General features: G+C 31.1%; 1 protein-coding gene across 1 annotated transcript; it reads right to left on the reverse strand.

Moving 5' to 3' along the window:
* Positions 1–4330: 4330 nt before the first annotated feature.
* On the reverse strand, positions 4331–10916 carry LOC129292924 (nuclear matrix constituent protein 1). The gene is made up of 8 exons (XM_054930632.1): positions 10354–10916; positions 9022–9231; positions 8619–8872; positions 8272–8542; positions 8085–8168; positions 5658–7750; positions 5063–5231; positions 4331–4893 (listed from the first exon to the last, which is right to left on the reverse strand). Exons 1-8 carry the CDS (start codon positions 10582–10584, stop codon positions 4654–4656), a joined length of 3552 nt encoding a protein of 1183 aa, XP_054786607.1. The 5' UTR covers positions 10585–10916; the 3' UTR covers positions 4331–4653.
* Positions 10917–14852: the final 3936 nt, after the last annotated feature.

Genomic DNA, 14852 nt, shown 5'->3' on the forward strand with positions numbered 1-14852 from the left:
GAAGCACCCCATGCTCGAGTTTTTTACACAGGAAAAAAAAAAAAACATTCATCTCAGCTCCGAGTTTCTTTTTTCTTCTTTAAGATGTTTCTATTTAACGAATAATCTTTCAAATTTAATCCAATTTTTTCTTATTTTCTCTTTGGCAAGATTGTAACTAGCACTCAGAGTTTCTCCTTTATTGTTTAAGACGTTCTTGTTAAATGCATAATTTTTCAAATTTAATCCAAAATTTTTCCTTATTTCTCTCTTCCGTAAACTTGGGCTCCGAGTTTTTTTTTTATTGTTTAAAATATTCCTATTTGATGCAGAATCTTTCAAATTTAATCCGCATTTTCTTCTCATTTTTTCCTGTGTGACTTGAACTACAAGTTCCTTTTTTAATTATTTATGATCATCCTATTTAATTCATAATCTTTTAAATTTAATCCAAATTTTTCACCACTCCAAGTTTCTTTTTTATTCTTTTAAGATACTCACATAATTTTCCAAATTTAATCCCTATAAATCAAGTATAATTCAAATAAGCCTACAAGTCTACCCAAATTTTTCTTTTTTTGAGCAAAAAGTCTACCCAAATTAAATTAGACATAAAATCTCATATTTTTATGTTTTATTTTTCAAAGTACGGATATATGCTACCGAAGAATGTGGACATGGGCCTTGTGGGCCTCGCCTTCCCTTGTGTTGCACTTACGTCCATTACACTGTACAGATATAGTAATATATGCTGATACTCCCTCCATTTAAAAATATAAAATATTTTTAATTAAATTTTATTTTTTAATAAAGTAGTTACCTACTTTCAAACAAACTTTATTTTTTTATATTTACTTATATTAAATAATTTATAATAAATATAAATTTATTATCAATAGGAGCACTTTTAAAAAAAAAGAAAATGATTATACTTTAAAAAATAAAAAATACTTTACATTTTTTAACATTTAACTCTTAAAACATACTTTATATTTTTTAATGAAAAGAGTATGTAATCACGGATATCACATTATCATATCATGCACGGTATTAAGAGTTACACTAGAGTTTATTTTCCTTCGCCCGTCATGTATAAATCTAGGGCTGCACAAAAGACAGGACGGCACTGGACTTCACCCTAACCCGAAGTCCGGTCTCTTTCATGAAAAAGACTGGGTTAGGCAACCCGTAGTCCAGTCTTATCCAGTGATAACCCGAAGATTAACAGGACCGAACTTGGTCCATAGGACTGAGAGACTGGTCCTGTCAGTCCAGTACTCACTTAGCTTTTTTTCCCTCTTTTTATTCTATGAGAGGCAATAATCCATTCCAACATAATAAACTCAATTAAGATAGTAAAAATACTTATAATAATAATAAATCCATAATAATGTCTAACAATAAGAAAAAAAATATTTTTGTTATAATCTAAATTATTTAAATTTATAAACTTTAACAAAAACAGTACTCAACAAAATTCAACAACACTATATTACAATAACAATTTAGAAACAAACTTAATAAATCTTTATGCAATCATCTCCTTAGCATCAATTACACTTTAAACATTTGTCAAAAATAAATTAATTATAATTATAATAAAAAAAATTAATAGAACTGGACTGGACCAAGTGGTCCAGATACCTGGTCTCTTGTCCAGTCCAACCCGAAAAAATAGTCTGGTCTTTTTAGTCCTTTTGGTCCTGAAGGACCAGTGACTATACAGACCGAACAAGACTGAGATCATCTCGGGTTGGATTGGACCAGACAGGACTGAAAGACTTTTGCACAGCCCTAATAAATCTGATTCAGTGTACAGCTGTGAATAGGAGAAAGCATTCATTTTCTTTACATGCAATTTCTTTTACTTTTCTAAATTAATTCAATACACAACTAATGAAAAGCTCTCCCCAACACTTTTGGAGAGCTTTTCTGCATTGTGATATAGAAAATAAATTCTAATTGCAAAACATAATATTATATGAAACTGATTCTTGCAAAAATAAAAATTCATTACATGTAATAATGATAAACGATAAACAGAAGGAAAATATTTGATAAGGCATTCATTAGAAGAGCTTTTGGACTGTACTCCCCCTTGTCCTATTTTATATGACAGAAAGGAAAAAAAAATTAGTCCTATTTATAAATCACATCATTAAATTATTATCATAAATTTTTTTTTACTCTCCATTGAATGTTGGAGAGAAAAAATATGTTATTGAAAGTGTATATTTAATAAGGGTAAAGTTAAAAACTTATTAAATTTTAAGTCAGAGTTAATGAGTTTTAAGGTTTTTTTTGATATTGATAAAACATGTTGAAAGTATCTTATAAATAAGATCAAAGTAATAATTGCAAAGAATGTTCTACTAGACATTAAATGGGAGCACATTTGATACTCATCAGAGGTGATGAGCACCGCATGCTTATCATCCTTGAACCAATCTAGACAATTCAGATTAAATTAAATTTTTATTTTTTAAATAAAAATTTATGAAATTTTTAATAAACATATTTATTATTAAAATGTATCATTCATATTTAATCAAATGAGTCTAAATTTAATATTAATTTTTTTATAAATTGATCATACAGATTTAGTTTGTACTGTTCAGAATTCAAATTCAAAATTTTTAACATTTTATATTGTCAAATTTAAAACAATTCAAAGTAAATCTATATTTTGAATCTATAAAAAATTATAAAAAAATTAATATTAAATTTAGACTGATCTAATTAAATATGAACGGTACATGTTAATAATAAATATATTTATTAAAAATTTTATAAAATTTTATTTAAAAAATAAAAATAGTTTAATTTAGACCATTTAGAGTGGTTCGGGGCGTGCTCATCACCCCTGATGAGCACCAAATTTGCTTCCCACATTAATATGAAGTTTTATCTATGAAAAAATTTAAAAAAAAAAAAAACCGGAGGAGCTTTAGTGAAGCAAATTTTGAACATGTTGATTTGTTTGAGTAATGACGTGCTTTTAAAATTTGGACATACTTTTTTTCAGTAATAACTGATAACTATGCTTAAATGAACTTTGTCTTTTATAAAAATTGCCCCACAAGCAAAAACCTTTTGCCATCTCTTTGGTTCAATGGAGTGAAGGGAAAGGAAAGATTTTAATAAAACGGAGGAGAGTTAATGATCCTTTGTTAAGATTGATTGTAGGAAATGGGAGGAAATGAAGGGATTTTAATGAATCTTTGTTTGATTCATGAGACAAAGAGATGGGAGCTAGTAATAAGTTGATAATTTTATTCCTATCAAATTTAAATATTTTTTTTTGCTTTTTATATATTATTCAAAAAAATAGTTATATTATAATTTATTAATTTCTTATTTTAAGGATGTCAATATTTTCAACTTACATTAATTTTTTGTAAGAACCAATACATCAATATTGCAATTTATCAAGGTGTTAGATCAAATATTAAAATTTTATACATTAAAAAATTATATAATAATTATAAAGTAATAAAATTTATTTTATAATAAGAGAGAGGGGGAGTAGTAAGGTATATTTTTATAAAATCAAGGGTAGTTTAAATTTTTTAAAATAAAAAGGATAATTTAATCAAAAAATATTTTCTCTCCTCTCTCCCCTAAAAAAAAAATCATTTTTTTAATAATCACAAAATTGATTAACTTTGCCGAAGTATATCTTAAGGAGCAGCAACGCCAATGGGTAAAGCACCGTAAACATGAACGGGAGGGGGAGCCCCTGCTGCACATCTAAAGTTTAGTCTGTCTAGATTAGGTCTAGAGATTATCCAAATTTAATATTTTATTAAAAAATTACAAAAATTATAAAAAAATTTAATGAATCCAATCATTAATTTAAACAATATAAATTTAATATTAATGATCTAAATTTAATATTTAAGTTTTTTTAAATTGCCTATTCAAACAGTTGTACTCTAAACACTATAGATGACTAATCCAAATTTAATATTAAAAATTTTTATAAATTGACTGTTTGAATATCCTCTGACATTAGCACAATACAAATACCTACTAACAAACATTTTTAAAAAAATATTTTAAAAAAATTACAAGTTAAATATTTTATATTTAATCTGTAAATCTAATTAATCTATTTATAAAATTTATCAAAAATTTAAATATTAAATTTAGACCATTAATATTAAAATTAAACTATCCATATTGGTAATCAGATTTACTAAATTTTTTCATAATTTTTTATTTTAATAAAAATAAAGAATAAAATATTAAATCCAAATCATTTCTGAACCTAATCTGAAAAGTCCAGATTTTGGATCTGGAGTGGATCTCCTCCAAGGAGGAGCAAAGCCGATTCCAACATTAAGTCACATTTCAGAGAAGATTCTAAAACATTTTGATACAACAATCAATTTTTCAATAGAGGAATAAGCTTAATTTCCACCCTAACACTGAAAACTACTACTATTCAATGCCTAAGACTGTCAATAGTACAGAGGGCCTTAATGTCCTTGACCCCAAATAAAAATGAGCACCAAAAAACAAAAAAATCCAACATCCTGCTCTGAGTAGTCCTAGGTACTTGCGTGGTTACAACTTACATTTATGTTTTTAACAGTTAATACAGACTACTACCCATCAGCCTACCAATGACATCAATGCCTAAAGGGTTGAAGCTGCAACATAAGAAAAGAATTATGTTGTAAAAAAATTCCACAGCTTCTTCCCTATAGAAGCTTCCCCAGGACGTTCAATGTCTTCATCTTCTTCACGGTCTGCTGTGTCTTCGCCACGGGACTCTTCGCTCATATACTCGGCATCGTGATTCCCCGCATCGTCCGGTGTTCCGTTCACCTCCTCACTCAAGGCAGTGTTGTTGGCAGCGTTCCTTGTCGTTTCACCAGAGCCATCCTGGATCTCCACAATTTTCTCAGACTGAAACACATGCAGTTTCACATCAAAATTTAGAGCTTATTCTCAATCCCAAACTTTCAATGGTTTAATGACGAAAAAGGTAAATCAAACATAGATTATAAAAAAATTAAAAATAAAAAAATAACAGGGAGACAAGATGCAAACATAAAATGCCATGTGCTATGCTCACCTGCACAGGAAGTGTGTTCCCACCATTCTCATTAGGGACACCCATTGAGAGTGAAGAAGTTTTAGAGTGAAAAATTGCATCCTCTGTTTCTTTTACACGATCAACCTCTCCCTCACTTTCTTTGCTACCGCCTCCAGACAAGGCTCGGCTAGATGTGGCTGCTGTTCCACTATAGCAATCAGTGTGCAACCACGTCAGTAGACAGAAAAGGCCAGTAATTTTTTTACAGCTATTATCAACTCTAAAATTTAAAAGAAAACTAATGGTCTAATAAATATTAAAAATTAAAATAGATATATATAAGAGATGATATCAGCTAACGATCAAGCAATAAAGCATTGTTGAATCCAAATCAAGCATAGAACCAGAATGTTAAGAAAATTCTATATGACAGCATGTAAAAATTACTTTAACAAGCTCCAGCACAAAATAACTTTAAGGAAAACTTATTCGATTCTACAAAGTATGAACATCAAAATTGTAACATGCATCGATTTTTTTCCCTCTTCTATTCTCCAAATGAGTAAGATGAGGTCAGATTGGCTCGAGGTGGATAATCCATATTGGCATATATGAATCAGAATAAAGCACTTACGCTTTGGGTCGTCTCAAATTATATCTTGGCTCACGCACAGGAGGAGCAACCTTCCTCCTCCTCCTTTTTGGTTGCCCTTGTACTTCACTATCAGATTGTCCTTCATTGACATCATCATTTTTACTCTCTGTCATTTGAGACGTTTGAACATGATTTCGTTTTCTGGCATTTGCTGGCATTCTTCTCCTGGATGGTTTCCGTGTCTCATTATCTACGTTGGCAGAATCCTCAGCAGTTCCATTTGGATATTCAGTCTCATCATCATTCAAGGGTTCCCCAAGTATGTTCTTAGCATCTTTGACAACAGCTCTCACAGAGTAATTACGCTTTATTCTGGCCCTTCCTCTTTTGCGAGGTTTCTGCTGACCCCCCTTTGAATCAGAAAGCTGAGAGTCTTCTGGAGCTTCCAGTGCCTTGCTGTCAATATTGCTCTGATTGTCAATGGATAAATCTTTCTCAGCTTCAGCCTGTGTCAGGTCATTGTCAGGATGGGTCCTCTGAACACCAAAAGAATCACTTAGAATTGCAAATGATAACTCTTCTTCGTTTTCAGGGCCAGGAATTCCCCCTGATGGTTCCTCAAGTCTACCCTCTTCAACAGACAAAGTCACTGCCTCTCTTGAAGCATGGACATCTTCAGACTCGATCTTTCTACCTGGGGAGATTTTGAATATCTTAGAGGTGCATTTTCGCAGCCAAGATATTGTTCCACCAGAGACTGGAGATTTTGACACAGTTGCAGGTGACACTCCAGTATCTTGCCCTGAGACCAGATTTACATCAGGACTACCTTGCATGATATCATCAGTCAATTTTGGAAGTGAAGGAACCTCTATCTTTTCAATTTCAGCTAAGGATTGTAAATCAGACAACACAAATTCAGAGACCATTTCACCACAATTCAGGCAACTCCTGAGTTTCTCAACAAAATTAATGAAACGCTGTCTCTCCTCTACAAACTGCTCCCGTTGATTTTTCAGCTTGCTGTTAAGGTCTACAAGCACATCAATGTCCTCTCGCATTTCCAGCCGCTGCCTTTGCATATGCATCTTATTCTCAGCAGCTTCTTGTTTTTCCTTTTCTACTTTACTCCTTTGAAGTTTCATTTCCTCCATCTCTCTGTGGGCTACTTCTCTCAAATAGTTAATATTACTTAATTCCCGCTCTCTTTCTTCCTCAAATAATTTCTTGCTCTCTAGGAAATTGTTTTCTTTCTGCTCTAGCTGTTTCTGCATATCAGCTTCAAGTTCTTTTTTCCGCAGCTCAAAATCCAGAAGCATTTGGCTCCTCTCACTTTGAGATTTTTCAGCTAATTCAGACTTCTCATCCTCCATTTGAATAGCAAATGACTCTTTAGCCAACTTAAGAGCTTCCAACTCCCTTTGTAAGTATTCTTCAGTTGCCTGCTTCTCATTCTTTAACTTCTCTTCTTCAAATTGTTGCAGTTTAGATATTTCTTCCTTCTGTTTAGTCACAGCTTTCAGCTCCTTGTCAATGTTTGCTTTTTTCAGGTCAAGTTCGTCCCAATCTCGTTCAAAAATTTCCTTTTGCTGCCTCAAATCATCAGCTTCTTTCAGAAGCAGTTCTTTCTGAAGCCTGTACTGATCAATTTCTTGCTTTAATTCTGACTGCAAGCGCACATATTCTGACCTCTCTTCCTCAGTCACTTTAAGACGATTTGTCTCTTCATGTATCCTTTGCAGCTCTTCTTCGTTGTCAGTCCTTATCTTCTCAGCTTCAGTTTTCATACTGAGCAATCTCTCCCTCTCGCATTCTAATTGCCCTTTCTCTTTCTCCAAGTTCTTCTCCTGAGACTTAACAGACTTCTCCCTTTCCTTCAAACCTTTCAATTTCAATTCAAACTCTTTCTCTTTTTCCCTAAGCTTCTCTGTTTTCTTTTCCAATGCTTGTTCACGCTTTGCAACTTTCTCCTCCATGTGGTTGATTTCTACCTCTTTCTTTTCCAGTTCCACCATTCTATCCTGTAGTCCAGCTTCGAAAGATTTCCTTTTCTCGTCCAATTCCACATCAAACTCCTGCTTTTTCAAATCAAGTGTAGCTTTGTGTTCCTCAAGGAGCTTTTGAATCTCAACCTGCAAAAAGTACGAGACATACTTATCAATACGTAAGGGGGGGGGGAAAAGAGTAGCAGTAGGGACATTGAATTCAATAATAACTGATGATAAGGTTTAGGATCCCAAACACTAAAATTTTGCATCAGAGTAACAATTCAGAAAAAAATTGTTCCAATTTCCATCCATTTCAATTTCAATTACACCAAAAAGAGTTGAGAACTCAAACACTGCTAACTTTTTGAATGACCAAAAGTTTCAAAATAGCTACACAGATGATTCAGCAATGTGCATACGTCAATCGCCTTCCAACTCAAGAATTTCCTATTAACAAAGATCAAGGAAATTAACATACTTTTTCTCTATCATTGAGCTTTTGCTCCCACACAGACAGCTCCTTCTCTTTCAGGTCCAATTTCATTCTCATTGCATCATATTCCTGCGTCAAAAGGATATTGACATTCAATGCATAATGATAAAATACATCATACAGAATAAAGGAAGTAATGTCCAAAGAATGGTTCAAAAAACAAAAAACTTGCCTTCTCTTTTAGATTTATATTTGCAAGCCTGCTGTTTATGTCATCTTCTTTGCTTCTCAAGGCCACATTGGAGGCTTCAATATTCTTATGAGTGTCTTCAAGTTCCTTCTCTTTCTGCCTCAATATTCTGTCAGTCTCATTTGTCCTCTGCTCTCTTTCATTGAGAATTCTCTGACTCTTTGCTAGCCTCTCCTCTCCCTCCTGCACTTTCTTTTCCCATTCTCGCAAGTCCTCCCTCTGCTTAGATAATGTACTCTCGTGCAATTCTTTCCTGTCATAAATCAAAGCAAGGTGAGTTCATAACAACCAATAACAACAACAATAAAAATAAACAGCTTTGGGAATACTCTGCAATAAATGATAAGCGCTCTCTTCGAAGTGCAGATTCTTGGGCTTCCAAGTCTTTCAATCTTCTATCCATCTCTAAACTCTTCCTGTTCATTTCTGCATGCTTGGCATCAGCAGCACGTAACCTGGCCTCTACTTCCAAAGATTTCTCTTCAATGCTAGCCACCAAAGCATTTGCTTCAGCCAGCTTTGAGTCTGCACTGAATTTGATCTCTGCATGCTCAGCACGCATTTCTCGTAAAGACTTCTCAAGCTGTTGGTGGGTAAATTTCCAAATATTATCAAGCAATAGACATACTTCAACAACAATGATAAAGGTATGATGAAGTATACATCATCCATGAGGTCAATATTTCATCAAATAAGGCAAGAAAACAAAAATTATGCATAAAGAAATCTTACATCAAGCACACACTCCTTCTCAACACCCAAGGCCTTCCTTAGATTATCTTCTCGTTTCTCAGCTTCAGATATGGCAATTAAATGAGCTGACTTTTCTTGCTCAAGAGCATCCCTCACTTCCTGTAACTCCTGGCTTAGCTCGTTCAACTTGGAGTTCCACTCTTTTTTTTCAATCAATAGAAGCCCCATATTGAATTGGTAATCATAAAGCTGATCCAAAAACACATGATCAGGTATAAAACATCAAATAGAAAGACCCAAAAACGTAAACTTGAAAAAGAAAGTCGAAACATCCCACATGCATGAAGTTTTGGGAATAATGTTCAACCCTCAAAATCATCACTCTTCTTTCAAATAGCACCGAGCTAATTTAATAGACATATTTTAATAATAACATTACATTTTTATAATTGAACGTTGCCACAATATTCATGTTTTCCAGAGCTATCCAAATCTCAAAAATCAACATAAATTAAGTCTTCAAGAGTGGAAAGGCAAAACCATAATTCCCCGCAGTTAACAAACAACATATGAACAAATGGATACTTTTGCTGATCTACCATAACACGAGAAATGAAGAAGCTGTCTCCTATCTCAATCTTCAATCACATAAAAAGTTTTTCCAAAGATTGACTTTCCTTGCAAATAAAAAAGGAAGGAAAAAGGTTTTTCTTGAACTACTTCAATAACAGCAGGTTCGGTTGCCAGATTACTAAGGACTAACATAACCGAGCAATGTTCCTGGGCAAACATAACAATTAATAAGCCCCCACTACAGAATTTTAGTTTCTGAATCTGCACCCACACTAAGTAATCAAAAATATCAACAACAACAAAAAGCAATTCTTTTGCGAACTTCAAAGAGTGTAAAGCTAAGTTTCCAATATCAGAACCGATTTATCTAGGATAAGTAAATTAGTTTCAATGAAGGACTTTTACGACCAAAAATCCTCAAAAACAAAATGGTAAAAAAAGCTAGTAAGCTTTAAACTACCCAAAATAATAAAAAAGAAACAACAACTTCACTGCTTTCTTCCTTCCCAAAAAAAAAAAACAGATATTCCTCGCATCCCAGCAAATTAAATTTTGAAGGTAATTCAAGCTAAATAAGTCGAGCAAGTAACATAAAAAAAATCCAAGCTACATATTTAATGCAACCCAAAACGCAAGGATATTCAAAGGGCATATCACAGACACGCCATACGGCCAAATTCTAAGTGCGTAAGTGCCATTCGAAGTGTTACTGTTTCTAATAAGAAACAATGCTTTTATTTTATTTTATTTTTGAATTTGTCCGTGCTTCACAGGTATGAATGTCACTGCTTAACTAACCTCCTTTTCAAGACTGGAAATTCTCTCAACTAAAACTTCCCGATCCATAGCTGCTCCACCGGATCCCACTAATCCGTTGTCCCCATTTTCCCGAACAGAACCAGAAGCCAGCGTCTTGGCTTCAAGAAAAGCAAGACTCTTCCCTTTAGAAGCAGTGCCATCACCAGAATTGGGACCGGACAAAGTTCCCCTCTTGGGTGTGAGCGACCACAACTTCTGCGGCGTAAACATCACAACAAAAATTTCCCAACAAAACCCAACCCTCTTGATTCCAAATTGAACTCCCACAGCTCTTCGAAATCCAGAATCGCAGGTTCCGAATTCAACTTCATAAAGCAACCGAAGAGAATCTCAAACTAAAGTAGCCTCTGCAGGCGACAATTCCCCAAGTTTCTTGTGGCTTCGGACAAGAACCCTAGTGTTCGGAAGCAAAACCAGTTTCAAAATTCCGGCGAATTGTAGATTTCAAGTCCGATGGCGTCTCTCAAACTCAAAACGGTCTTGTTTCTCACTTTCTCTCTCTTCTCTTTTTGCCCCCCTTTGTGTGCTTTTGCGTGGAACGCTCGCGTTCCTTCTTTTTCCTATTTCATCATCTTATTTATCTGTCGTCATCCATTCCTCCGTTGGCATATTACCTAAACGCCCTTGCCTTGCGTTCATTTATTCTCTACTTTGAGGGTAATCTCGTCACTTCGAAGGGACGCTTTTTTGGTTTGAAACGTGGGCGTGCGTGCGAGTTTATTGTTATGACCATATTGCCCTTGGTTGGTAGGGAAGGGCATACCGACTTTTGTTTCGTAAATATGCCCCATGAAAAAACAGGAGATATTTTCAACCAACATTATTTCAATAAATTAATGTTTAGTTAATTTTATTTAAATTAATATTATTTTTATTCTTATTCTTATTTATTAAAATGTCATCATAACCTCAAACATAAAGTGTTTCATTTATTAATAGCATTTTTTTAAAAAAATATTAATTACTTCATCCATTTAAAAATATAAGATATTTTTAATCGAATCTCACTTTTTAATAAAATAATTACTTATTTTTAAATTAATTTAATTTTTTTATATTTACACCTATTTTATAGGATATTTCATTTTAAGATAAATATAAAGTAATTTATTTCATAGAAACACTTTTGAAAAAAAACAACGATTATACCTTAAAAAATTAAAAATAACTTATATTTTTAAATATCTAACCCCTTAAAAAATATATTATATTTTTAATGGAGGGAGTATACATTAAAATACAAAAATATCTTAATTAATTAACACACAAAAATTTCCATAAAAAATATATTGATATCTTAGAAAATATCAATAAAATTAAGCGTAAATTACATTGAACACCCTTTTATTATGCCTTAATGATATAGACCTCATCTCTATTTTGAAAATTTATATAAACCTTTTTTAAAATTAAAATGTGTGTTATATGAATCTTCTTTCTATATTTTGCATACCATTTTCATACATCCAACTAATAGTTGATCATTAAATTTGACATATAATTTTTTCATTTAACCAGAATTACCCTTTTATATTTTCCAAAAAAAATTGAATAAAAAATATAATAAACACGTTTTTAAATTTTAATTATATTATACAATTTATTAATTTTATCATATTATAAAATTTTATGATTTTAATTTTTATAAAATTTATTGAAACTTATTTATTTATATTTTTTAAAATTTTTAAAAATATATTTTAAATGCATTTTTGTTCATCGCATAATATGAAATGGCATAAGTTTAAAAGATTTTATAAAGAAATTTAAATTTAAAATTTATAAGCATGTTTTTTTTACAGTAATATATTCTATGATTTGTTAGGGTAAGGGGCAAATTAGTAAATAAAATTTTTTTAATTTAAATTTAAAAATAAGTTTTTGGAATCTCTTTAGAATAGTCCTTGACAAAATTAATGGATTAGACTAACTTGCTTGTTTTTAAAATAGAAAGGAAGTTTGTCTAATTAAAACAAAATGAAAAAGTAATCAAAATATTTTACTCTGAAATTAAATGAGATTGTGTATATTTTCTCATAACTCTAAAAGATATGTTACTATAAGAATTCAATTCAATATAGTAATTGACATTTATTATTTTGGTTACATTTAACATCTTATATTTAAGAGCCAAGACCATGTACTTTCTTTTTTGGTCTGAACACCATATACCTTCGCAACGTTGATAGAACACAAGATATAAATATATCTTATTATACATGTAAGGATAGAATTGGCCATATGCTTCATATGAGTTTTTTAATTTACAAAAATTTTTTATAAATTTTAAATCATATATAGATAGAAATTGTAATAATTTATGTGACATTTTTCATATTTTGATATTTCTATTTTATAATATCATTTATTCACGTAAAAACATAATAAACACATTCATTGCACTTTCCTAATCTTAGAAACATTGTGTACCAAATGTAACATTACATAAGCACGGTAACACTTTACACTACTAGATAAAGTATTTAACTGTGGTTAACTTGAAAATTAATTAACCTAAACTATAAAACAATTTCATAAGAAATGTCACAAATATGTTCAAGAATGATGAGGAAGAAGAAGAAGAAAAATTGAAAAAGTAGCCGACGTTGAAATTTGAAGAGTGAAGCGTAAAACGAAGGATAGAGGAGGGAGAATATGGGGAAAGAGACAAAAGAAGTTGATTGGAGAGAATGTGGGCTTCGCTGGGAATGGGTAATGCCACGGTGTGGGGAGTTGATAAACAGCAAAATGGTTCATAGCCTTTGAATTATTTGGCTTATTTGGCAATTATTACTTGTTATCCCCTTTCTCTCTCTGACACTGTTTTGAAAACTGGACTCGATTGATCGGGTCGGATCGTCGACCGATCTGATTCAAAGAAAAAAAACTATTTTAAGAGTTGAGCCGATTCGAGCCGTTTTGAACCGGCGATCGGATTGAGAACCGAAATCAAGCCGGAAATCAGATCTGGTTTTCAAAAACCGAACTGTTTAAAAACTTTTTTATTTTTTATCAATTTTTTTTAAAAAAAATGACTAATTTTTTTAATCATTTAATATTATATTGTATCATATGGCTTGTTAAGTCATGATAAACTTAAAATATTTAATTTTTTAAGTTAAATAGCAATTTCATATGTATTTCTTATATTTAAATTATTATATACATATATAATTTTTTTAATTTAATTATTATGTTACTGGTTGGACCAATGTTAAACCATACAAACCATAAATTGTTGATTTTTTTTATTTAATATTCTATCCGATTTTAAAAAGGGTTGTTTTTGGTGGGCGACATTAATTAAAAATTAAAAATTAAGTTGTTTGTGTATGAGAGAGAAAAATGACCATGAATGGATAATGACATTATCTTTTAAGGGCCTTTTTGGACCTTGAATGATAGTACGTGTAGCGTAGCAATGAAGAGCTTAAACCTCGAAATAAACGAAAGTGCTCTCGCTTAAAAAATTCCACAAAAACTTTGTCATTCAGTTTTAACTTGAACTTTTTTTTTTTTTCACGGATCGAAATTCTTTTGAAACGATTTAATTTATTTTTATGCCCTATCTTATTTTTATTGTAGAACATTTTCTGTTATTTCAGGCATCTAAAAAATTTCAGTTTTTCTAATATCATTAAATGATACAATTTATGCCTATACTTTAAATGACTTCTCATAATTAAACAACACATAACTCATATCACGTTAATCAAGAAAGGAAAACATTGAAAAAAAATATAGTTTATATATTAGAATGTGTCTTACGTTTTGAATAAGAAATTGCTTCTAAAAAATGTTTTATAATTAGGATCGGAAGTAATATGTTGCTAATTTTGAATTACCTTTATTCTACTGTTTGCTCAGGGATGGAACCTGGAAAAAACTTTAAGGGAAACAGAATGTTTGTATTGATATATTTGTATGCATATTTTGATATTTTTAGAAAGTATATATTTTAAAATTAAGCATTTTTAAGTTTTTAAAGTATCATATATTTTATGACACTACAAAAAAATTAACTTTTAATAGTGACATTTGTCACTACTAAAAGCTAAAAACTCACTATTAAAAGTTTTCAACAGCAACAAAAAATTATTGTGGCGCTGATTCAATATGCGGTGACAATACATCATGTCACTAATTTATATTTCTATTTTGAAAATTGTCTTCTTCAAGGTTTGAATCCATTACCTCCTTCTTTTGTGTCTAACCATTTTGTCATTGAGTTGAAATGAACCTGTAGTCTATTATTACATAATTAAATATATATATATATATATATATTATTAAACTATACAAACACACACACATATTAAATATTAAATATTATAAAATATCATTACTATCCATAAATACTTCAATTTAATTTTTTTAATTTATAAAATTATAAATTATATTATTTATTTTGTTTAAAGTAAACTATAAATATAATTAATACACTATCATCTATATTATTTATTTTAATTTTTTTACTT

The sequence above is a fragment of the Prosopis cineraria genome, unplaced genomic scaffold, assembly GCF_029017545.1.
Source record: "Prosopis cineraria cultivar Desert tree isolate PC_DT_omini unplaced genomic scaffold, ASM2901754v1 PC14, whole genome shotgun sequence".
In the NCBI taxonomy this organism is placed as follows: Eukaryota; Viridiplantae; Streptophyta; class Magnoliopsida; order Fabales; family Fabaceae; genus Prosopis; species Prosopis cineraria.

Excerpts from the sequence above, each read along its gene's own strand:
- LOC129292924 (XM_054930632.1), bottom strand. The coding sequence starts at position 10,584 with ATGTTTACGCCGCAGAAGTTGTGGTCGCTCACACCCAAGAGGGGAACT. Across the intron at positions 7,751-8,084 it reads AGCTCAATGATAGAGAAAAA|GTTGAGATTCAAAAGCTCCT; the intron begins GTATGTTAATTT and ends TACTTTTTGCAG. Across the intron at positions 5,232-5,657 it reads AATTTGAGACGACCCAAAGC|TGGAACAGCAGCCACATCTA; the intron begins GTAAGTGCTTTA and ends TGATTGCTATAG.